The following is a 25,361-nucleotide window of genomic DNA, read 5'->3' as shown; positions in this document are numbered from 1 at the left end:
AGATGTTCTCGGTGTATTATGGGATGCTCACTCCTGCTGTCTTAGAATTAGATGAAGGATTCAGTTACGTCTATGACTTAATATTGTCCAATTTGAAAAAACATCATGACTTTCACTTGTAATACATGAGAACTACTGACACTTGTAAGTCAGATGATAGATTGCTCTAATAATATGCTTTCTAAATACGATACGTTTCACTTAAGGAACATTTTTTAATGTCTTTAACACCATCTTTTCTCAGACCAGAAACTCCCAATTGAGCACTGGTATAACATGTGCCTGTGATTTTCCAGCTGTGCTCTCTCCCCTCTTCATTGCAGTTTCTTTGAGGTCTGCACAATGCCTCAACTTTTTTTCTACCGTTTCCATGATTTACGATGTTTGCGTTATCCTTGCCCCACTGTACTTCCCTCAAGGGGAATTTCACTTGATGGGAGTTTTGGTTTTGGCTCTTTGCGTTTTGTTTGCTTTCTAACATCCCCGTGTCGCGCAGAGGCTGGCTGTGGGAGTTCTGGCCGAGAATGGTCTGACGCTGGAGGAATGGCTGCCCTCAGCCTGGATCACAGACACCGTTCCCCGCCGGTGCCCGTTTGTGCCGCAGATGGGAGATGAGGTATCGTCGTTTTTCCCTGTGTTCTTCCTTCTTTCGGCTTGTTTTTTGCCTTTTTAATTTTCATCTGTGCATTTTTTCCAGGGAGTTATTACCAGAATATCGTGGATTTTTTTCAAAACATTCTTTGATCTGGCTAAAATTTGCTTTTGCTTCCTTTAGTCTTTCCCATACTTAAAAAAATATTGTGCAGATTGTTGCTTTGAGGTTTTTTATTCCATGCTGTGGCAGTAACATTCCTTCTTGTACCGTGTTGGGTGTGTTAATGTCCTTCTGCCGCGTGTATGCACACACGTGAGGTGCTTTATCCTTTGTTCTGAGTCCTTTAAGGACTAGTGAAACTAGTCCTCAGTTGTAGAGCAACTTGTACGCTGAAGAATAGGTAAGAAATCAAATATGAATTTAAGTTGTTTGGAAAACATCCATTTGGGACCTGAAGTTAAAAAATAGGAATTAAACCTCAGGGTGGTTTTTCGTGGTGGTTTTGTTTGTTTGGTTTTTTAAAATTCATTTATTCTGAATAAAAACTCTGATATTGTCCCTTTTGATTGTGTTTCTGACATCAGAAAACTTCTCCTGGTCTCTTACAACAGAAAACGATGTATATATGTGTGTGTGTGTATATATATATATATACACACACACACATATATATTTCTGTGTATGTATTTTGTATGAACTGGGCTGTAAACACTTGGTAAACGTGGCCCAGATGTCTCAAAATAAAGTAGCAAAGGGGAACCCGCCGGTTTCTACTTGGGAGTGTACAGCATGGGAACATCAGAGCTATTTGCATCAGCGAGTAGTACCGGGTAGCGGGGGATCCCTGTTACTCAGGAGACTGTGCCGTGGTACAGGTTCAGTAGGATAAACTGGGGTGTCTGGTTTGGCACCCGCTCAACAGTGTGTGTGGTGTCTACCGGGAATATCGAAGCGGTCCGCGTCCTTTTGCTGAAAAAATGCTTTATTTTGGTGAACAGGAGGTTTCCTGTCCTGTGCCTAGAAAGAAGGAGTGGTCGCACCAACAGAGAGCACGTTTGTAATGGAGCTGCTGGCTCTAACATCCCATCCCTGCTACTTGCTCTCCCCAGATCTGCCCAAGATGCAAAAAGAAGCCGTTAATCTAGAAAGTTACTTTTGAGATGTGCAGAAATAAAAGATCGGTTTAATTGGAGAGATAAGATGAGAAGAGGTCTCGGGTGGCCTTTTTGGTGGATGGTGGGTATGTTTTGTAAGATCTGGGAGGAGAGATACTTCAAATTCGTTCCTACAGCTGTACAAACAAGTCAGGAAACCCAGTGGTGCTATATTTAGTTATACTCAGTGCCTAAGAATAGTGCGTACCATCCCTTTTCCTTGCTGGATACTGGCGTTTACAGACCCTTGTGGTGTGTCTTGAGGAGCAGCAGAGACACAGCAGAGAGATGGGACTGCCATGTCCCCGTCCCGTTATGGAAACATGACGATATTTGCTGGAGAATTCTGCCATTAACACCATAAAGACCGGTTTTGTAAAAAAAAAAACAACAAACAAACAAAAAAAGCAAACAAACAAAAAAACAAACCCAAAAACAAGCAAACATGCAGAAGCAGGAGTTCATTAAGATCAAAAATATAATTTCCTGGGAAAAGGCATCATTCTCTATTCCACAGATATCTTTGGTTCTTCCCACAGGAGCTGCAATGCTTAGAGCCATTTACAAAATAAAATGGTTTCGCTGCTGTAAGCAGTGGGTTGGATTTCTCTGGAAGTCGAGCAGAATCACTAAATGTAGGAGGAATCGGCTGGAGCCAGTCCCACTAAATGGATTTTTTTGTTTGTTTGTTTGATTCACTGGAAAGTACAGGGAAACAATAGTCACAAGGCAGAAAGTGTAATTTCAATTAAATTGGCATTATTTTAGATCTGTGTCTCAGGAGCCTCTTGCTTTTCCTGCCAGTAGCTTCTGGTGGCGCAGGAGACTCTCCGCGCTTTCAGGCCTTCTCGAACCACTGGGTGGTTTTTTCCTCCGAGGACATTGTGTGGGTCAAATACTCTGAAAACCAAGAGTATTGGGAAAAAACAAAACCAAACCGAATCTTGTCATGTGCCATGGAGCAAGTTCCGTAACTGTTAACGGAGAAACTCGGTAGATGCTTGTTTCTAATCTTCTCCGGTGCGAGGGTTTGGGGGAGCATGTGGGAATGCAGCTGTCGGTGTGATTATTGGTATAAACGTATTTTAAAATTTACTGAGGGGCTTTTCACTCTGCTTTCTTTTTTTGGGCTGACCTTTACAGTTAGGCTATTGCTCCCCGCCTGGTGGAAACCCCATGTTTATGGCTTAGGGAATTTCTAGAGGATTTTTTTTTTTTTTTTTTTTTTTTCTGGAATGCATCGTAGTTGGAATACAGCTGTTTATCAGATCTTTGTTCTAATTAGTCTGAGGAACCTCTGTTTTGCATTTCAGATAGATTCTGTGAATATACGTTTAAGGTTTTGAGCTTCCTGCTTCATTACGGTGATGGTTTATAACAAAACCGTTCATCCAGGTGGTATCATACACCACAGGATCAAAATAAAACTAACAGGCTCTGGCCGTCTGAACCGTGGACATTTAGAGTGGAAGGATTGGAAAATTTTTAATAAGCGCTTGAAATGTCCGTTTTCAGTTTGTTGGTGTCTTCGTTAGGCTGTTTGTTTGGTGGAATGGAAGCGAACGCCGGATTCTAACCAGAACAGTGTCAAACAGCTGAATTTTCTTTGTAGAATATACTTCATGTTCAAAAAAGCTATGGTTAACCAGGCAGTGATTTTAGTGACACGCGGTTGTCACCTTCGGGGCTGTCCTGCAGCGATGAGTTACTGGGCGGATCAGTGGAATTCATGTTGTTGTCATTGAACAGTTCTCTGGTGCGAGGATGAATCCCTGGTTTTATTCCTGATTTCCTTTTGGTCTCACGTGTGTAATTTTGGATATTTTGCTCATAGGAACAATGCCGTTCTGAATCTTTCCTGCTTTTTCCGCAAACATTTCTGTGATACCTGCTTTATTTGTCCACCACTTAATTTTTGGAGAACCTGGGGACTTTTGCAGGAAAACGGAGCGGAAGGAAATTGATGGTAAAATAGAAAGTAACCCCTTGCGTGGCAGCGGTGTGCCGGCATTTCAGCCCCTCAGAGTCTTCGTTCGATAACGGTCATGTTTCACTTTCAGGTCTACTATTTCCGACAAGGTCACGAAGCCTACGTTGTAATGGCCAAGAAGAACAAAATATATAGTATTAATCCCAAGAAACAACCATGGCATAAAATGGAATTACGGGTATGGCTTCTTTTTCAGTTTTGTTTGTATCTTAATATTTAAAAAGTTTGGAAACCAACTGAAAGAAGATCATCCATCTTCCCCATCCCTGGAGGGGTTCAAGGCCAGGCTGGATGGGGCTTGGAGCAACCTGGTCTGGTGGGAGGTGTCCCTGCCCTGGGCAGGGGATTGGGACTGGATGATCTTTAAGGTCCCTTCCAACCAAAACCATTCCATGATTTTAAGATTCTTGATACAGATGTTTCTAATGTTGTGCTCTTCACTTTTTCCCCTTATCTTAATATATATTAACTTAAAATAGTCAAACGAAATCAGACCTTACACTGTACGTTTTGTGTTGCCTCAAGCAGATGAGGTGGTTACACTTCACAGCAAAATACTTTTCAAAGAACTTACATTGTGAAATAACAGCTTGTTTTGAAAGACTAAATTTCACATACTTAATTTTGACGTGTTCTGCCAGAAATCTGGTCTTTTCAGCATTCCTGTAATTACATGTTTTAATAGTTATTATGGTCACCTTCACCTCAACGGGTAACGGGTTTGTTTATTCCAGGAGCAAGAGCTGATGAAAATAGTTGGGATTAAGTATGAAGTGGGGTTGCCTACTCTCTGCTGTCTAAAACTCGCCTTTCTTGACCCTGATACGGGTAAACTGACGGGAGGATCGTTCACCATGAAGTAAGAAAAGCAATATTATATTGAGATCGGGGGCTTTCTTGGTGGGGGGGTTTCAAAGTTCAGATACCATTAATGTCGTGGCTTGAGAAGTGTTGAATTTCAAGTGTTAATTTTTTATGCAAGTGCTTTACTTTATGCTTCTGCTGTTTGATGCCTTAATAGTCGTGTGTTCTGTTGTAATTAGGTACCACGATATGCCCGACGTCATAGATTTCCTGGTTTTGAGGCAGCAGTTTGATGATGCGAAACACAGGCGATGGAACATAGGTGAGTTGTGCGTGGGGAGGGTTTTTGGTGTGAGGTTTTTGTTTTTCTGAGTGTCTACTCATTTTCATGATTATTTATTAAAAAGTAGGTTATGGTAAATAAATCCTAACACTGTGCTGAAATGGGAGAATGAGCTCTGTGGGTATTTGGGTGCGGAGTCCTGCTTTGTCCTTGACCAAAGCTACAGCAAGGAAACGAAACACTGAAGGTGATCTGTAAAAGAAAGGGCAAAGGAAATCTCAGCTGTGTCTCTGCAGAGAGGAAATCGGAATATTTTATAGAAATACGGTGTTTGTTGGTAACTGGTAACTTCCTGTAGCCTGTACATTGCTTCTGTCTTTTTTTTTTTTTTTTTTTGATTGAAGGCCCTCTTACAACTGCTTTGCTGCTAGGTTGGTTGGTTCGGGTTTTTTTCAATTTCTGGAATCTCTGCTGGAAATACAGAAACACCATTCTCACCATTTGAAATTTATGATGCCTAGTTTATACGAAGGGAGTGCCCTTCCCATCTCTTTATACTTGTTTGAATTCTGTTCTAAACCTCATGTGGTTTGGCTTCGCTGCCGTGTGACGTGGGAATGTTTTCGATCAGTTTGCTTTTGCCCGTGATTTAGTTATTTGGAAGTGTACTGGAGAATGGCCATGGCAAAGGGTTGGAACTGGATGATCTTTAAGGTCCCTTCCAACTCCAACCATTCTATGATTCTCTGATTCTATTCCAGTAGGATTCCTGCAGCTTTAGCTGTAGATGTTACAGGTGCACGTACCTGTCTCTTACACAGCACCCACTTTAAGTTCCCCACACATTTACATTTTCACCAAGGTACATTACCTGCTGATACACAGTTTTGGAAAATTATGGTAAATCCTTCTTCTAATAGGAATTTTTGGCCTGCTGTCGGCGTAGATTTATTCCTTCAAAATAAAGCATCAGCCCTTATCTGAAATGCAAGATCAGAAACGGAAATATTTCTGGTGTCCTTGGTTCTGTTACATTCAGCACAATTAAAACTATTAATGGAAGCTTTGTAATTGTCCTAGATTTGCAATCCATTAAATTATGAAAAATAAAAAAAATGCAGTAAAGCAAGCAGAAGATTTTTGAGAGTATCTTCACTCCCTGTTAATTCGGACAACTGCAGCCGGCGTTTGGGCAGAGGGTGGAGATACTGACATAGAAAAAAACATCGTGGCCGTTGAGAAAGTGTGTGTCAGTTCAAAGCCCAGGAAAACAAAAGTGTGCAGTTCTTGGAATTTCAGACTTAAATTACATTTGTTCTTGTGTTAAGGGAACTGAATGCTGCGCTAAAAATGGTTTCTGAATTCCGTGGCGTGTGTTACAGAAAGCGTTGGAGTTTCTGATAGCCTGTAATACACATACTCTCATGTGTAATTTTTTTTAATAATGCTTCTGACCTTTTTTCGCAGCGAGACGAACGCTCGGCGGTGGTGAAACCATTTCAAGTCACAGCAAATTACTTTGCTAACCTTTTGAAGAAGGTTTAATAAATTTTATTCTTTTATCAGTCCGATTGCCTGCATAGGAAAGGGAATAAACCTCTGAGTTACGTTTGAGTAGCTGAGAAAGCACTTCAGGAACCGAGGAGGAGGAGGAGCTCAGCAGCATAGAAAGTATTCACTTATTTTAAGACAGCACATAGTGTTTGATGCAAGTAAATTTGAGTCTTGGAGTTACAGCATTGAAATGTCTTACCTTTTATATGAAATTCAGAAATTAATTCATATATAAAGAATACACGGATAGATCTGCAAATCTTTCGGTTTTTAATGCCATGCTAACTTTCATTTTGGTTTAAAAGCGGCCTTTGGAAACAATTAACCTGAGCAGGACTCAGCATTTGCCTGTTGATGCTCCAAGTGCTCAAAGGGATTTCTGTGTTCAAGATCAAGCCAAAAGTATCTAAAAAAACCTGCTTTTTTGGGGGGAGGAGCGAGGAGCCTTGTACTGATGCCGTTGTTTTGTGTTCTCACCCAGGCGATCGTTTCAGGTCTGTGATAGATGACGCTTGGTGGTTCGGGACGATCGAGAGCCAGGAACCTCTCCAGCCCGATTACCCCGACAGCTTATTCCAGTGCTACAACGTCTGGTCAGCAAACTTCTCTACAATCTTCTACTTTAACTAATTAATTTCATTTGAAGTACTGACTGAGCGACTCGCTCTCGTTAAATTCAGTCGTGCATCTCGCTGCCAGTTTATTATAATACCCTGTGGTGTATAAATAAGTTACGTTAGAAACATTAAATAATTACATTGTTGAAGCAATATTAGTAGATAAATGAAACGTGCCTTGTTTTTAAGCTGGGACAACGGTGACACTGAGAAGATGAGCCCTTGGGACATGGAGCTGATACCAAGTAACGGTATGGGACATTAATAATGTAATTTGCTTTAAGAGCGTATTTAAAGAAGGGAAAAAAAAATGTATGGTTTTATCTAAATTATCCTGTTTCTCTTGGGGACTGGGGGGAGGCTCCACAAACCAGTTGCATTTGAAGAACATCCTTAGATCAGTTATTAAACTAAAAGTGGATCAAGGTAAATGAACCGGGAAAAAACACAGGCATATTTAAACAAACTAAGTGTATGGTGGAAAGAGACAGAAATATTACAAAAACTTGCAACAGCTGATGGACAGTTGAAGGTAAATTTTTGTAGGGTTAGGGAGGATTGAAGCTGTGCCCGGCCGGGATTTCTTCCCTCCTCAGGGTTTTTTTTGAAGATTCCAGAAAAATCAGGCCAAACAATGAAGTAGAATCAGCGTTTTTAACTTGACTTTTCTAGGAAACGTTTGATAACGTTGTTAGTCAGAAGTAACCATAAATAATCCTTTCGTAAGTTGTAAATGTGTTAATTTCAACTTTTCATTTTTGTTCAGCCCTTTTAACGGGTTCCTCCTCGTCATAAGTAACATAAGGCAGTCAGAGTGATAACGTGACCAAAACAATAAATGAAAATGGGCACATAACTAAACCTCAGCCTGATTTTTTTGCTGTATCCGCAAATACTGATTTCTGTTACACCTTCCTTTAAAAAAACATAGTTAGAGGAGTGCTTTGCATCATACTTTGAAAATCTGCTGTTGCACAGGCTCCGGGGAGACCTTAGAGCCCCCTCCAGTCCTTAAAGGGGCTCCAGGAGAGATGGGGAGGGACTCTTGATCAGGGAGGGGAGCCATAGGACAAGGAGAAATGGTTTTAAACTGGAAGAGGGGAGATTGAGATGAGATCTCAGGAAGAAATTGTTTGCTGTGAGGGTGGTGAGAGCCTGGCCCAGGTTGCCCAGAGAAGCTGTGGCTGCCCCATCCCTGGAGGGGTTCAAGGCCAGGCTGGATGGGGCTTGGAGCAACTTGGGCTGGTGGGAGGTTGGCAGGCCCTGTGGAATGCCAGGGTGACGGCCTTTGATTTTGCTTGCTCAGGAGCTCTGGTTTTAGCATTTGACCTCACAAAACTGCTGTGACAAGGTGGAACCGCTACCTGGAGAATGCCTAAATCATTTATTATTTATTGCAGGTATACGTATTACACAAGATGCAAAGACTTACGTTTTATTTAGTTTTCCTATTCCATTCCAGCTGTGTTTCCCGAAGAACTGGGAACGAGTGTTCCTTTAACAGATGATGAACGTAGGACGCTGCTCTACAAACCTCTGGATGGAGAGTGGGGTTCCAGGACGCGAGACGAGGAGTGCGACAGGATTATTGCAGGGATAAACCAGCTCATGACTCTGGGTAAATCCTGAACCATATGGGAAACGGGGGTTGGTTTATATTTTTCAGACTATGCTCATGTGTACTTCTGAAATTACAAAAACTGAATGTGATAAAATACACCTTTTACGTCTTGATTAACTGGAACAAAACTTTCTCGTTGAACGTTTTTAAATTTTTCATATAATGAAACTTAAATTCATATAAAACCTAAATTTTCCTCCTGTTTTCAAAGGTAACTGGTTTTTGGTAGATAACTTGATATATGCTAGGGATTTTGGTTTTCCATGCTAAAAACAAGTATCTGATTTTTTAATTTAGCTCCCAGAATCTCTTGTTGGAGTTTAAATTGCAAACAGACAGGGGGAAAAAAATAATCTTATATACTTAATTAGAGAAGGGATAGCTGTGTGTAGATTTCCCCTGTATTAGCCTTTTCTAATTCCCATTTTCTCCCCCATTCTGCCTTAGTTGTGCAAAGCGTTGGGGAAAAAGCAGTAGATTAACCTGTGAAAAGCTGCTTGAGATTTGGTTGCAAGAGACTCTTTAGGGCAGGTTCGGAAAAGGTAAACGTTAAAACCTTTAACAAATCACTGCGACATCTACGTGGTCACAGCTGGGTGTCTGAGACGGGGCTCCGTGATGAGCAAACGGTGTTACCTCAGCAGTCTCGGGTTATGGGGTAACAGTAGCCATAAATTAAATAGAGAAGTTGTCACAGATATTTTAAAAACCAGTTAAAAAAAGAATTACTTTAAGCAAGATAAGACACATTTCCCAAAAGCCGGCAAACTCGATTCTCTAAATACTTCTGATACCTAAATGTCCCACGTGACTGTACCGCATGAGGCTTCCCTTTGCTTCCAAAGGAAAGGAACCATCCGTACAGCGTAGTAATCCAAATTCCAGAATTCCATTAAAAAAACTGGCGAGGCAATTAAATTTTAGTTGTTTTCATTGTGTTGTATAAGAGTAATTGTTTTACATTTTGCATTACATTGTAATGCATATTTGGGGGTTCAACTGTAGCGTAGGTGGTACCTGTCGGTACAGACGTTCATAGGAGCAAGTAAATGGCTTTTAGAAGAGCAGCAGGCTCTTCAGCAACAACGTATTTTCTGTTTTTTAAAGAGTTTTGAGAGAGACTGTAAAGGTTTTTGGGTGGTTTTGTATGATGGTATTTTCCCTTGAGGTATGAAATGTTAGTGATGCGTCTGAGCGCTCGGGATGCTCCTGAGCACGGGAGGAAAACTCCGAGTTTGTGTAGGTGCAGGGTTCAATTTCTCAGCATTCTCCTGGCGTCGGGGTGGTGGGGTTTAGAAAGTGTCTTCGCCCTGAGGTAGGGACAGGAGATTGTATTCCCGTTTTATTTTGAGTCTGGATTTTCCCTCTACGTTAATGAGATTGAAATAGTATAACTTTTTGGGTAAGAATTTGTTTGGAGATGGGAGAGGGGCTGTATAAAACCAAAGGAAATGAGCCTGTGTTGTAAATAACAACCCTGAGCTGCCCGTCTTCGTGTATGTATAATTTATACATTTAAATCTATTTTTCAAAAGCATATATTTTGAAAATTTTGTAATATATGTATAATTTATACATTTAAATCTATTTTTCAAAAGCATATATTTTGCCTATGTTTGCCGTGTCTCTGAGGAGCACGGTGCTTCGTGCCCGACGGAGTGGGCAGTGATTGCACCCCCAGCGTCCCCTCAGCCACCTATATATGCTTCTCATCATCTCTATACGCTTTTACGTGTAGAATATCACAAATTGTTCGGAATATCTAATTATTGTGGTTATTTTGGGGAAGGTTCTATACATTTCTATATACATATAGAAGGTTCTATACATACATCTATATAAATTTCAAACAAAAGAAACAGCATATGTTGCAGGGGTGTGAATTTTGAAGCCGCTGAGGGACTTTTGTGGTATATAACCGATTATATTTATTATTTTATTTTTTTTTTCATTCTGTCTAGATATTGCCTCTGCCTTTGTGGCACCTGTGGATCTCCAAGCCTACCCCATGTATTGCACTGTTGTGGCGTATCCCACCGACCTCAGCACCATTAAACAGAGACTGGAAAGCAGATTTTACAGGTTAGGGCCAAATCCCGGTTCCCGCTGTGAAATACCCTATTTTTGATGGCTCTTTGTCTGGTAAATCCCAACTGGGAGCTGGGCAGGGGTGCGCGCTCTCCCTTTCTCCCATCTTCTGGCCTTCATCTAAGTTTCCAGTTTCTAAAACTCTCGAAAGGGTTGAACATCTCCTCTGCAAAACGTATTCTTAGAGTTACGTGACGTTCGCATTCCTCATCATACAAATGACGTGTTCCACGCGAGATGCAAATCGCAGGAGCAGAGACGTGGTCGGTGAAATGGCTTTAGTCAAAAGGATTAAGTTTCCACTAACATTTAAAAAAAAAAAAATAAAAAATCTGGTTTTTAATAAGAGAAACCTTGGAAATATGGCAGGTGGTTTTGTTCTACTGCACTTTGGGGAAAAAAAAATAATTATTAGTATTACTGCACAGAAATAGCTTCTTAAATTATTGGCCTTGAAATTCTAATTTGTTGGACAGCCACAAAAATAAGTTTTAACTTTTTGACACCGTTTTGAAATTTTCCTAAATTGTAATTGTAATTGCTGGGTTGTTAGTTTTTTTTTTTTTTTTTTTGCACTAAATATTATCTCTGCAGGAGTGTGCTCCCTTTAAATTATTTGCCTTTCCTTTGGTTGCTGGGCTATTTCTGGTTTGAAAATCAGCGTCCCTCCGATCCTGGTTTTGAATAAACACGGACAGCGTTTTGTTTTGGGCCAAATTTCAAAGTTACTGTGTGGTATTTTGTGCATACTAACTGAAGATAGAATTATTTAAAAAAAAAAACAAAAAAAAAAAACAAACAAAAAAAAAACCACAAAACCAAAAAAACAACCAACCTGGTTTTCAAAACAGTAAGTGGTTATTTTTGGTAACGAGCGTACCTTCTTCAGTAAATCTGCTTTTATTAGTCTGTAGCGTGGCCGGGGCCTGGCAGGGAATAAGCAACCCCCTCGCATTGCGCTTTCCAGTGAAATTGTTTTCCTCACCTTCTGCAGGAGGGATTGCTCAGATCACTTGGGATTTTGGTAGTTTTTCGTGAGGCTTACCTTAAAACAGATTTTTTTTTTTTTTTTTTTCTCTTCTGAGCCAGGAGGCTTAGCGTGCCTGAATGCTTTTAAAAAAGGCAAAACAAACCAGAAAAGAGATAATCTTTCCCAGTCGCTTCTGGCATGGCGTAGAACTAAACACTGGACCCATTAACGTGATGAAAATGCATCTGAAAGCCTACACCACACTAAAGATGTGAAATGATGTATCCAAGCTAAGCAGGAGTGTTGATTCCCAGGAGGATAGGGAAGCTCTACGGAGAGACCTAGACAGATTGGATCATTGGGCCAAAATCAATGGCATGAGTTTCAACAAGGGCAAGTGCCAGGTCCTGCACTTGGGCCACAACAACCCCGTGCATTGCTACAGGCTTGGGGAAGTGTGGCTGGAAAGCTGCCTGGAAGAAAGAGACCCGGGGGTTCTAATTGACAAGCGGCTGAGTATGAGCCGGCAGTGTGCCCAGGTGGCCAAGAAAGCCAACGGCATCCTGGCTTGTATTAGACATAGCGTGACCAGCAGAAGTAGGGAGGTGATTGTGCCCCTGTACTCAGCACTGGTGAGGCCACACCTGGAGTATTGTGTCCAGTTTTGGGCACCTCAATCCAAGAGAGATATCGAGGTGCTGGAGCGGGTGCAGAGGAGGGCAACGAAGCTGGTGAAGGGCCTGGAAAACAAATCATATGAAGAGCGGTTGAAGGAGCTGGGACTGTTTAGTATGAGGAAGAGGAGGCTGAGGGGAGACCTCATCACTCTCTTCAAGTACTTGACACTGTAGAGAGGTTGGTGCTGGTCTCTTCGCACAGGTAACTAATGACAGAACGAGAGGGAACGGCTTCAAGCTCCAGCAGGGTAGGTTTAGACTGGACATTAGGAAAGAATTTTTCACAGAAAGAGTGGTCGGGCATTGGAACAGGCTGCCCAGGGAGGTGGTTGAGTCACCATCCCTGGATGTGTTTAAGAGACGTTTAGATGTGGTGTTGGGGGATATGGTGTAGGGGAGAACTTTGTAGTGTAGGGTAGATGGTTGGACTTGATCCCAAGGGTCTCTTCCAACCTGGATGATTCTGTGATTCTATGATGTGCGGCTTCGCTCCACAGAACACTTGTGCAGCGTTTCTTTTCATCATGTTTTGCTAGTATGAAAGTGGAAGAAATCACAAATATATATATAATCTATGCTGTCAGGTTTTATTTGGAATGATACACATTTTCTTATTGCTTCTTTTTTTAGATTTGGATTTATTTTTTTCAGTTATTTTCGGGTTTGTGCATTGTTTTTCATAATGTAGCTATTCTACAGTTAGGTCATTAAATCAGAGCTATGTGGGGAATTCTGATCGTTGTCTGTCAGAAAAAATGCATGCTTTTAATAATTTTTTTATGATTATTTTGTTAATTCTCAGCTGTAACTTAGGAGGTGATACAGTGTGGGTTGTGTATATCATAAAGGGCTGACCTGCTGGAGAGCAGCTCTGAGGAGAAAACCTGGCAGTCCTGGTGGACAACAGGATGCCCATGAGCCAGCAATGTGCCCTTGTGGTCAAGAAGGCCAGTGGCATCCTGGGGTGCATCAGGAAGAGTGTGGCCAGCAGGTGGAGGGAGGTCATCCTGCCCCTCTGCTCTGCCCTGGGGAGGCCCCATCTGGAGCACTGTGTCCAGTTCTGGGCTCCCCGGTTCAAGAAGGACAGGGAACTGCTGGAGAGGGTACGGCAGAGGGCTACAAAGATGATGAGGGGCCTGGAGCATCTCTCTGATGAGGAGAGGCTGAGGGACTTGGGTCTTTTTAGTCTGGAGAAGAGAAGGCTGAGGGGGGATCTGATCAAGGCCTATAAATACTTAAAGGGTGGGTGTCAGGAGGATGGGGCCAGTCTTTTTTCAGTGGTGCCCAGGGACAGGACAAGAGGGAACGGGCACAAACTTGAACATGAGTAGTTCCATCTCAACATGAGGAGGAACTTCTTTCCTGTGAGGGAGGCAGAGCCCTAGAAGAGGCTGCCCAGAGAGGTGGTGGAGTCTCCTTCTCTGGAGACATTTCAAACCCGCCTGGACACGTTCCTGTGGGACCTGCTCTGGGTGACCCTGCTCTGGCAGGGGGTTGGACTGGATGATCTCCAGAGGTCCATTCCAACCCCGTATCATTCTGTGAGTCTGTAAAAGTTGAAGCGTCACAGCAGAATCTTCCCGGGGCTGTCAGCTCTATATTCATGAAGCCATGTGGATAAATGACTGCGGGAATCACCCAGGAGCAGGGAGCCTGGGGAAGCTGCCGTCTGCTGGTCACAATGAACAGCATAGCACAGTGTGCGTGTTTTCTGATTTAATGTAAAAAACAAAAAATGGCTGGGATAATCAATTGGAAGAAAGCTGTAAGGCTTTTTCTCCTGTTTCACAGACACGACTAGAAATTAAGTCTCTCTTCTTCCTCCCTTCCCTCCTTCCGTACGCAGGCGCCTTTCATCGTTGATGTGGGAGGTCCGGTACATTGAACACAACACTCGCACCTTTAACGAACCTGGGAGCCCTATTGTCAAATCTGCCAAATTTGTCACCGATCTTCTGCTGCACTTCATCAAGTGAGTTGCTTTGTAGGGCTGTTGTTACTCCTGTCTCTTACCGAGGTGCTTAGCCTTTTCAGATTAAAGCTTGTCTCGATGAAGAATATGTGAGTTTTCAAAACAAGATGAAGTTCTATAGTACGTTGATTGGCACAGATTGACGTGGCGTTTAATTTCAAGAGGCTTTGTGCTAAGTTGTAAAAACGGGTCTGAGTATCTTCCTGGAGTGATAGATCTATTGATAGGCAAGTTAGGAGTTCTGATCTGGAGTTTGAATAACGCCTGTGTTAATATAATGGGGGGCATTTAATTCTAAAGCCTTTACAATTTATGAAAATGGTGTTTGAGATACAAAATAAAAATCGGAGGCTTTGTAGTCGACAGGAATAGTAGCTGTCTTTCAGATGTTCTTTCTTTATTATTGTCTGTAGAGAAACTCAGTGAGAACTGTTTCAGATTGCTCACGCTCAGCTGACACATCTGCAGCCCTAAAAGTCAGTAAGAGGAGTTTACTGAGCCCGTCCCCGGCCTCGATTTCCATGTGCACGGTGAAACGCTGCTCTTCCCACGCTGCGGAAACAGCAAGCCGCTTCATTAGCTGCACACAAATCACCACAGTTTTAGTGATTTCGTTTCTTGGTGTTAAGTTGAATCTTGTTCTTTTTTTATTTCGCGTGTTCTTAAAAACATCAGAATCGCATTCTGTAGCTGGAAATCTCAGGCTGTGACTCCGTCCGTGAATCTTTATCTTCAGTGCCTGGGAGTTCTGATTTTGGCTGGAGAGTGAAAAATACTTCCTCTGGGTCAGATGTTAAAAGCTGTAGTGAAATGCACCTTTAGGAACCGATCTGTACCCAAAGGGCTTCTCTGTTACGAGCTTTGTTCTTTAACGTTTTGTCCTACGTTGCTTTTTTTTCTGATAAATTAATCAGCTCAGAGTTTTTCAAAGTGTGTGTTTTTAATTGGCTTAGTTCAATTTGTGCAACACATGGATATTCTTACTTAATTATGGCTTATAGCATGTGTCTATTAATATACTCACTGAAGTGAACTAGCAATGCAGAAAAAGCCCAGAGTTCTGGGCTGGAGGTTTTTTTTTTAGGGTTCTAAATGTTAGGGGAGAAGGAAGGCCTGGACTATGGAAGGCAAACCCCATGGTTCTAACGAGAGTGAAATATCAGGGTGCCTCTGAGAATCTAAGGCGCAGTCTAAATTACCAAAGTCTTTTAAAAAGCAGAAAATTGGGAGGGGAGGGGGCTTGCTTGATTTTTATTTTTATTTTTCACCTTCTCCCCAGCTGTTCTGGTGCTAATCCCAGTAGCCTGGGTTATGGATTACGATTCCAGTCTAGAGTTGCTGAGGGTTTACCCTTTTTTCCTGGTGCTTTGTATTGTACGTGGTACAACACCTTTGGGCTTCCTTCGGCGTAGGAGTCTGCTGTGTTACACAAGAACTGAAAATCACTATTTGTTCTGCTGAGTTAATTACGCAGGTTTTTACGATAACAGCGTTAGTCCTTACACAAATAAACACTACATTTCAGATGTCTGACGTGGTGGGTGCAAATGTATTTAATGGCAGTTTTGGATCCTAAATCCAGGGTAGAGTTTCTTAGAAAGCCAGATGGGTCCCAGAGCCCTTTATGTGCTATAGGATTAGATTTTTCTAATGCTAATAAATTCATAGTAAAGGAGTATGATTTTTAAATTTTAAAACTTTGACACTGTTAAGTAGTTGGTATTTTACAGAGTGCAGATAATCTTTTCCAGCTTTTAGGGCAGAAAATTAGCTTTTCTTATTACTGCAGTCCTCTTAGTATTCATATAGCACTAAACACCTGATTGTTTTATTTGGGAATGGCTTCTTAAACGTTCTCCTTATCCCAGGCAAAACAGAGTTATTCCGTAGGTGAAGATGGAAGATAAATGTCAGTGTGTATTTCTTTTTTCACTCAGAGACCAGAGTTGCTATGACATAATTCCATTATACAACACGATGAAGAAGAAGGTGTTGTCTGACTCCGATGAGGTAAGTGGCATTGATGGACTGGAGAAATGGGACCACTGTCTCTGTCCTACTGGGGATGAAAGAGCTGGTTTCGGTCGCTCGAAGGGCGTGGGTTGTACTTCTCAGTCCGTTAAACGTTCCTTTTTGTCAGCTGGGAAACTGGGTAAAAATCCAGCCTCCTCTCCTCTAGTCTCCCTGTTTATTGGAGAATTTAGATGCTTCTTTAGGCTTCTGGGAGATTCTCAGACCTGATGGTCACATGAAATGCTTCCCAGAGGGACAGGGATAGAACTGTAAAGACTCAAATTGTAAGTGAAGTATAAAAGAACTCACCTACTCATGTATGCTTATATTTTTTTAACCTTTTTATGCGACTCATTATCTTGCTCAAAGGAAGAAGAGAAAGATACAAATGTGCCAGGAACTTCCACTAGAAAAAGAAAGGTAATTTTTTTTTGCGATGATTTATAGTGCTATAAATAATTAGAAGTGCATTTGTAAACAAAGGACTGTAAAACTGAAAATGTTTTTATTGTTGTGTGATCTCAGTTTTTGGAAGGTTTTGAACATAAAATGACTGAAGTGTTGTTTTACCGAGATGTTCGGTGTTTCAGTGTTCAGCATTTCTGTCTGTGCTGCTGCGTGTATGAATTCGTTAATTAGAATTTCTCTCCTGCAGGGTATATAGTTTACCTGTTACAAACCAGACAATGTTGTCGTTCCAGGATCACCAGCCGAAGCGGCGGCTGCGTAACAGAGCCCAGTCGTATGACATTCAGTCGTGGAAGAAGCAGTGCCAGGAGCTGCTCAATCTCATTTTTCAGTGCGAAGACTCTGAACCGTTTCGACAACCCGTGGATCTCCTCGAGTACCCAGTGAGTATTTCAGGGCAGCAAGGCTGGTGAGATCAGTTCTTTTTCAACTGTGACCATTTTTCCAGCTCTTACAATTGAAACTTCAGGCAGCTTTATTGACATTTTTTTCAGTGCTTGGTTGTCACCTGATAATAAAGAGAGAAGAGAAGGCTCCGGGGAGACCTTATAATGGCCTTCCAGTACCTGAAGGGGGCTCCAGGAGAGATGGGGAGGGACTCCTGATCAGGGAGGGGAGCCATAGGATGAGGGGTAATGGTTTTAAACTGAAAGAGGGGAGATTTAGATTAGATATTAGGAAGAAATTGTTTGCTGTGAGGGTGGTGAGACCCTGGCCCAGGTTGCCCAGAGAAGCTGTGGCTGCCCCATCCCTGGAGGGGTTCAAGGCCAGGCTGGACGGGGCTTTGAGCAACCTGGTCTGGTGGGAGGTGTCCCTGCCCAGGGCAGGGGGTGGCACTGGATGATCTTCAAGGTCCCTTCCAACCCAAACCATTCTATGATTCTGTAATTATATTTTTCATCATTTTAAAGTAATTTCAAAAGAAACTGTACTTCTTCAGTCTCTTAAGACATTTTTGGGGATACCTGTGCTGTTAAGTGCAAGAGTTGTAATTTATTTAAGATGCATCTTTCCTTTTCTGGGTGAAAAATGGAAGTGCATCTGTTTGGTTGTTGCATCTGGCAAACGTTGTCACGGATCATCTTTTGTTTTCATTTCTGAAGTATAAAAACTAAAAGTAATTTCTAATCACGGTCATCTGGGCTTGATGCAGAAAAAGTACCCGCTGAAGAACTGTAGTGAAACGTTAACTGTAGCTTAACACAGGTTCTGTTTGCTCTGATGGATAACTTCTGGGTTAATTTTGGTATTTAAGCTTTTTATCCTATGAATATCCTTCTGTTTCCTCCATAGGCTAGAAAAAAAAAAAAGTTCTGTCATTGGCTCAAACAGGGCCCTATTTAAGCCTGTGGAGTTTTCATTATTTTAGTCATACTTTCCTGAATTGGCAGGTCTCCATCTGAGAAACCGCTCGGGTTTCAGCGGGGATGTGCTTAAGCCTCTCATCGGGTTCAAATATTCAGACTTCGTATTTTAAAGCTAAATATGTAAAACCAGTATTAGGCTTATTACCAAATTTGAGCTGCTGAGCCACCCAGAGAGCTTGTAGTCACGCTTTCCGACCGGGGTTATCTGTGGGACAGCGTGTCAGTAAGGTAACCCTTAGGACACAAGATTTTGAGCTTTGTATTTCAGTAAATCTGTTCACAAAATGAATTAACTCTTGTATCAGGTAACTTCTACCCTTCATCCTCTCAAGTATGTCTGCGAGGAGTTACGTTGTATACGAGAAGAAAGGAGCAAAATGTCGTTAGGAGTGTTCTGTACCTATTTAAAGAGGACGGTTTTGTTTAAACAGGTTTATCAAATGCATCCGAACGAAAATGATACATTAAACCTTGGAGAAAAAAAGCTGCAATACGTTGCTTTGCTATTTCTTAACAGGATTATAGAGATATTATTGACACTCCTATGGATTTTGCTACTGTTAGAGAAACACTGGAAGCTGGAAACTATGAGTCACCAATGGAGTTATGTAAAGATGTGAGACTTATTTTCAGCAATTCCAAGGCCTATACACCGAGTAAAAGATCAAGGGTAAGACTTTCTTCTGTTTGTTTGATTAAAAGAATACTTATATCTGAAAAAATACAGGACAGAAAAATAAAGAGACGGTGGAGGCAGGAGCCTACAGAGCCGTTCTCACTGAGCTGATACTGAAATTCTCTGCTGGTGACAGAGCTGTTAATATTTTCCCTCCAGTTGACTTGTAAGTGCAGTATGTGTTAGCAGTGAAAGGGAGAAATGTCTATTTACGCACATTCAAGGCTTCTGTGTAGCTTTTCTTGTCCTAATATGCTTTAGGCGTTAGACTAGAATTAGGGATAGCTTTTATGTTTGGCTTTTCTAAACAGCAAATTAATCATCAGGAGTTCTTTAAAACGCAGGGACAAATCCCTTAGTAGGTGACTGGCAAGAAGGACCGAGCAGTTTGGTCTCTGTTCAGTCAATAACAGACAGTCGCACTGTTCAGGCCTAAGAATCAGTCTCTTGTCTTTCAGTTGCATCAAAGGGCAGGGCTTTTGGGGCAGGTCTGGATTCTTTTGTGATTTTTCTTTCTCTTCTTGATCTCCTCAAAGCAAGATAAAGAGGGTGCTTGGCATTATCTTAGCTCAGGTGTGGTTTCACAGATTCTTCTGATGTTTTTGTATTTTTTCATGTTTCTTCCAAGCAGACCGGTCTAGTAAGTAGTGAACTTGTAGCTCTTCTTTATTTTACTGAGAAGTGGAAGGTTCTGATGTCAAGAATTTTAGTATTCCGGACCCTATGGACGTTCAGTGAATGCAACACACAGTTGTGGAATGGTGATGTTTTTACTCTGGCTTGTCATTCAGTGATATTTTAGTGCCTCACTTTACGTCCCTGATGCTTGTTTGAAGAGTAAACCTAAGCCCATCAGCCTTTTTTTTTTTTCCTTGGCACATTAGACATAATTTTTTACAATTTTTTTAACATATTTTCTTATTAAATTTCTTTGGATGTCCTCTCCAGTAATGCGTTCAGAATCTGTCACACTTACTGTTCAATCCGGCGCTCTGATAGTTTGTGTTTCATATTCTAAGAAGATGCCGTGTCCCCTTTGAAAGTATCTAGACAGTTCACTTCGGTGGTTTTGTTTCCAAAATTAATAGCAGCTCTGCTCAAATAATGAGTTGTGCTCTGATCTGAGTTTGATTGGTTCTCTCTGTAAATCATCCAAGGCTAGAGGGGGGGAAAAAAAAAGGAAAGAAAAACGTGCACCTACGAAATTCTAATACGTTTATTGTACCTGTTGCAGCCAACTCACTGGTAGTATCAGCTCATCCGTAAGAGGAATAGAGTGATGCTCAAATCTGGGATATAAGGAGGCAACTTAATACGGAGGAAAATTAGATTTCTTGACCCTAGGTATGATACAGTAAAATTCTGTTCAGGGTCTCTCTCTGGCTTCTGCTGAAGCTGGCAAGTGATGTGCCTGGAAAAGCAGTTGAAAAGGTGTTTTTTCTAATTTTTCCTTTTGTGTGTGATCTTCAGTTGTAACACACTTTTCAAAACCATGAAAATAAAGCAAACCTAGACGTGGGTGAGTGTAAATCAGTTGAGACAGACTAAATTTGCTTAAAACATTTCCATATTAATCAGTTTATTAGTTATTGTTCAACGATAAATAAGTAAAACGATGCTTTGGAAAAGCGTAAAACTTACTTGTTTACTGGCTTTTCTCTTTCAGATCTACAGCATGAGTTTGCGCCTTTCTGCTTTCTTTGAAGAACACATAAGTTCTATTTTATCGGATTATAAATCTGCCCTACGCTTTCATAAAAGAAATACAATAAAGAAACGAAGGAAAAAAAGAAGTAGAAGCAGCTCAGTTTCCAGTAGCGTTGCATCCAGGTACGTTAATTCCTTCACGGTATCCGTTAAATGCTGCGCAAGTCGGACATACCCGAGCAGTAGAGCTTAGTGTGGGTTTTAATCCATGCTTCCTTTGCTGTTCCCGGTGCTGCAGAGCTCTGACAGCCAAGTCCCTGTGACGCGGAAGAGTTTTAAACTTCACTTAGAGCTATCCTAGTGCTTAAAATTCAAATAACTGCTAAATACAGTAAACCAGCATCGTTAGGACAGTGCTGGCGTCATGCTTTATCACGTAAATACAGCATTTATTGTAAGATCCATTTTTCAAAGGCTCACGACTACCTGAATTTCCACAGTAAATGCCGTATTTTTACCATACTTTGTACAGAGATGATGGTTTTTACTCCCACGATCTCTAGACACCAGCAGTTAATTTTATTTATTCCTGGAAAAATTTAAAAAAAAAAAAAAAAAAGTGGTTATTCGGGATACAAATTTGTTACTCCTTTTCTCAGCCCTGAAAGGAAGAGGAGATTAATAAAACCTCCGCTGAAGGCGGAAACTTCTGCCACCTCTTCGTCCTCTGCACCCGCACGGGCGACGGCACCCAGACACGCTCCGCCTCAGATGAACGGAAAAGCGGCCGAAACCTCTTCCCTCGTGCGGACTCGAAGCAATAGGGGAGTGACAGACGTGGCTGTTACGGAGCAACCGTCTACTTCTTCAGGAGCAAAGCCTTTAACAATAAAGCCTTTAATTACAAAGCCTAATACTACTGCAGGGTCAGCGAAGTCAGGCAAGTTGTTTCTTTGATTGGTTTTTTTTTGAAGCCGTGAATATTTTTAAACCTAAAACTTGCTTTTTGGAAATCGAAGGCATTTTTCTCAGTTAAGACCGGTTCTGTTTTCAAGCTGCTGGGCTTTTGAGGCTTATCGGAGGAAAATTGAGCAAGTTGGGCTGTGTTATTTTATCCAGGAAGCTTTGTCACTTCCAGCTCACTGATTCAAATTGTTTGTAGTAGAACATGACTGCTTTTTTAGCCAGGTAAGACTGAATGTGGTATGAACTACTTAACTTGAATAATACTTTTTTTTTTTTTTTTTTCCTTCTTCTTTTTGTCCTTCTAGTACTGGAGAATTCAACCAAACATTCCAAGAACCAGAATATTGTATCCATCCCCAGTCAGTCCGATTACAGTCATAACACTAGGAATAACTCCACAAGAGAAAATCCCGAGAAAGAGAAGCAAATCAAGCGCAAAGTAAAATCTTCCACCGTTAATCAACAAGGTACGGAGTTTCTTTGGAACTTTTTCCCTCCCGGTTACTGCTGTGGTGGCTGTGGTGTGTGTTGTACCTTAGTTGTGATAATTTGGAGGTGGGGAAATCACTGTGCATTAGGATTTAGCGGAATAGGGAAGTCTAGTGGAACAGCTTAGTCAGAGTAAGCTTCCTTCTTGATTAATTAGCATGGGTTTGGGTACTCTTAACACTGTTTCCGTGGTGTGGTAACAGTGTTGTCAAGCCGGTTTGATACACTAACATATCTGTACCTTCATTGAAATTATTACAAAGGTCATGTTATGAGTTCTCCGCTTCCAAAGCAGACTTCTGCAGGGTCACGCTTTAAACCCCGTGGGTTTTATTTAATAAAACTTCAGTGGGTTATATGTGGGTCAGCAGCGCTGAGTGTGATTACACCCTCCACCACCACGAGCGTAAAGATCAGAGCGTCCTGGTTGCAATTAATTTTTTAATTCTTTTGCCACAGCAAAGTAGATCTACAGGCTGGAGAGGTGGGCCCAGATGAACCTCATGAGGTTCAACAAAAGCAAGTGCAGGGTTCTGCACCTGGGAAGAAACAATCCTCAGTATAAATACAGCCTGGGGGATGAGGTGTTAGAAAGCAGCCCTGAGGAAAGGGACTTGGGGGTGCTGATGGACGAGAAGCTGGACATGAGCAGGCAATGTGCTCTCGCAGCCCAGAAGGCCAATCACATCCTGGGCTGCATCAAAAGAAGTGTTGCCAGCAGATCCAGAGAGGTGATTCTGCCACTTTACTCTGCTCTGGTGAGACCTCACCTGGAGCACTGTGTGCAGGTCTGGAGCCCTCAATATAGAAAGGACATGGACCTGATGGAGCGGGTCCAGAGGAGGGCCACCAAAATGATCAGGGGGCTGGAGCACCTCTCCTATGAGGACAGACTGAGGGAGCTGGGGTTGTTCAGCTTGGAGAAAAGGAGGCTCCGGGGAGACCTCATAGCGGCCTTCCAGTACCTGAGGGGGGCTACAGGAAGGCTGGGGAGGGTCTGTTTACAAAGGCCTGCAGTGACAGGACGAGGGGCAATGGCTTTAAGTTGGAGAAGGGGAGATTTAGATTGGATATTAGGAAAAAGTTCTTTACCATGAGGGTGGTGGAACACTGGAACAGGTTGCCCAGGGAGGTGGTTGAGGCCCCTTCCCTTGAGATATTCAAGGTGAAGCTCGACGAGGCCCTGGGCAACCTGGTCTAGTTGGGGGTGTCCCTGCTGACTGCGGGGAGGTGGGACTAGATGACCTTTGGAGGTCCCTTCCGGCCTGGACCAGTCTATGGATCTATGAATCTATACAGTGTTTCCTGCTTCAGTTACATTTGTATGGGTTGATCGGACCTAGTTTCATACAGTCTTCTGACTGAACTTCCCCTAAAAGTCAAAGCTTCTGTGGAGACTGAAATAATATCACTTAGTCATAAAAGCTTTCCTGTTCATGAAGAAGCTCTGAGCTGTGAAGCTTCACTAAGCATCTTTGCTCTGAAGATGGAAAAACAGTAGTCTACGCTTCGGTCCCCAGCTAATTAATCTGTTCACTCCTTGGAGGAGTCCTCTCCCTGAGGATTATCCTTTCTTTCTTACTCGTCTGTGCTTCTGAAAAAGCAGCTTGTGGTCTGATGGGTTAAATCATCTGTTCCTTGCAAGCTTTCCCACAAAGGCCTCGGCTCTCACCACGTTGCATGGCTAAATACGCCCCCGTGATACAACTGGACGTTAGTGCAAATTACATAACTTCCTTTTTTTGTTCAAGACCTACGTTTCTACCCTTTTCCTCGCTTGTTGTTGAAATATCCCTGGTGTAATGGCCTGGCTCTAAAGGATGTTACCCCAGGCTGAAAGTAAACCTTTCCATTTCTGCAGAGATGACCTGCTGTGAAGTTCTTGCTGTTGCAGGTACCAGGTAGGAGTCCTTGTCCACTGGTGCAGCATCAGCCAAGAAAAACACCCGAGTTCTTCCCTTTTTTCTTTATCTGTGTGGGGTTTTTTTCTTTTTTTTTTTTTTTTTTTTTGTGGGTTTTTTTTCTTTTTTTTTCTTCAAGCTACCTTGAGCTAAACCCAACTAGAAGTTAGTCCTCGTCCCATACTGACATGAAGCTCTTGGAGCTCTAAATTTGGGTGTCTTAAATTATGATAGATTGGCAATCGCAGTGAATCCTTTCAGATATTTTAGTAAGAGTTTTATTAAGGCAGCGTGAAAAGGAATGTAGATGTAAATCTGTTAGGTGATAAGCACTCTTGTTTCTTTACAGCAGATTGCAAGAATAATGCTTTGGCATCGGGAAGCGTTCAGGTGAACGGACACGGGGGGCAGCCTTCGAAACCTCCCGTTAAAAGAGGTCCCGGACGGAAACCGAAGGTGGAGACTAATTTAAACAGTAGCTGTGAAGTGGTGCACAAGAAAAGAGGCAGAAAACCAAAAAAGCTACAAATTGTTGAACAGCAAAAGGTCACAGAGCAGAATACAATCCAGACTGCAAGGGATGTACCCGAAGAAGCCTCCGCTTCTACTGCATGTAATTCTCTTTCGGAAAATAATATGAAGGAAGACTTGTTACAAAAAAAAGGCCGTGGGGGTAGAAAGCCAAAAAGAAAGATCAAGACCCATCAACCAGGCTCGGACCTTTTAGTTCCTGCCAATGTTAAAATGCAAACGAGAAGCAGGAGGAAAAAGATCGAGGAGCCCATGGAGGAGGGGTCTGAAGAGCTTAAAGATTCTGAACCTCACATGAGAACTAGAAACCAGGGTAGGAGGACAGCCTTTTACAATGAGGATGACTCTGAGGAAGAGCAAAGGCAGCTGTTGTTTGAAGACACCTCCTTGACTTTCGGAACGTCTAGCAGAGGCCGAGTCCGAAAGTTGACTGAAAAAGCAAAAGCTAATTTAATCGGTTGGTAATTTTTACCAAGGGTTTTACTTCAGAACGCTACGAAGCAGGTACAGTTAAGGAACAGCAGACCAGACTTCTGCTTCCCTGCTGCTATTATGGGTTAGAAGAATATGTTCTGATTTGGGGAGAAAAATTTAGCAAAAAAAACAAACAAACAAAAAAAACACCACCACAAAACAAAAAAACAAAACTGAAAGAACATTCTTTGAAAGAAATATATATTTTAAACTTTTGCTATTTATTGCCCTCCAAATAGGTTATGCATTTCAACAGTCATTTTGTTCACAGTTGAGAATAATTGAAGCAATTTCTGAGTAACGTATGGAGTTGAGAACTGCTCTGCTCGAGGGGCGCGTAGTATCTCTACACAATTAACAAAAGGGGACAGAACTTTTAATGCCACAAACTGAAAACAGAAGTCTATTTTTAACCAAGCAAGGTACACGTAGATTGTAAAGTCAAGTTGCCTGGGAAGGCAGGTTTTGGCAAAAAGTGGCAGTAAATTCACTTACATTTCTATT

At 41.9% G+C, this 25,361-nt stretch overlaps 1 protein-coding gene across 1 annotated transcript in view; it reads left to right on the top strand.

Annotated features, from left to right (window-relative positions):
• PHIP (PHIP subunit of CUL4-Ring ligase complex) overlaps positions 1–25,361 on the top strand; it is a 95,981-nt gene extending 70,620 nt beyond the window's left edge. The window contains exons 24-40 of the mRNA XM_074150227.1: positions 497–616; positions 3,810–3,917; positions 4,474–4,598; positions 4,783–4,865; positions 6,862–6,973; positions 7,187–7,248; positions 8,460–8,615; positions 10,580–10,700; positions 14,200–14,325; positions 16,263–16,335; positions 16,708–16,758; positions 17,040–17,189; positions 18,691–18,843; positions 20,516–20,679; positions 21,156–21,436; positions 21,768–21,929; positions 24,202–25,361. Of these exons, the coding sequence (XP_074006328.1) occupies positions 497–616; positions 3,810–3,917; positions 4,474–4,598; positions 4,783–4,865; positions 6,862–6,973; positions 7,187–7,248; positions 8,460–8,615; positions 10,580–10,700; positions 14,200–14,325; positions 16,263–16,335; positions 16,708–16,758; positions 17,040–17,189; positions 18,691–18,843; positions 20,516–20,679; positions 21,156–21,436; positions 21,768–21,929; positions 24,202–24,848 (2,694 nt within the window). The 3' untranslated portion in view covers positions 24,849–25,361. The remainder of the gene's footprint in view (positions 1–496; positions 617–3,809; positions 3,918–4,473; positions 4,599–4,782; positions 4,866–6,861; positions 6,974–7,186; positions 7,249–8,459; positions 8,616–10,579; positions 10,701–14,199; positions 14,326–16,262; positions 16,336–16,707; positions 16,759–17,039; positions 17,190–18,690; positions 18,844–20,515; positions 20,680–21,155; positions 21,437–21,767; positions 21,930–24,201) is intronic.

This window comes from Numenius arquata, chromosome 7 (genome assembly GCF_964106895.1).
Source record: "Numenius arquata chromosome 7, bNumArq3.hap1.1, whole genome shotgun sequence".
Classification (NCBI taxonomy): domain Eukaryota; kingdom Metazoa; phylum Chordata; class Aves; order Charadriiformes; family Scolopacidae; genus Numenius; species Numenius arquata.
This window is presented reverse-complemented; position numbering and strand designations above follow the sequence as displayed.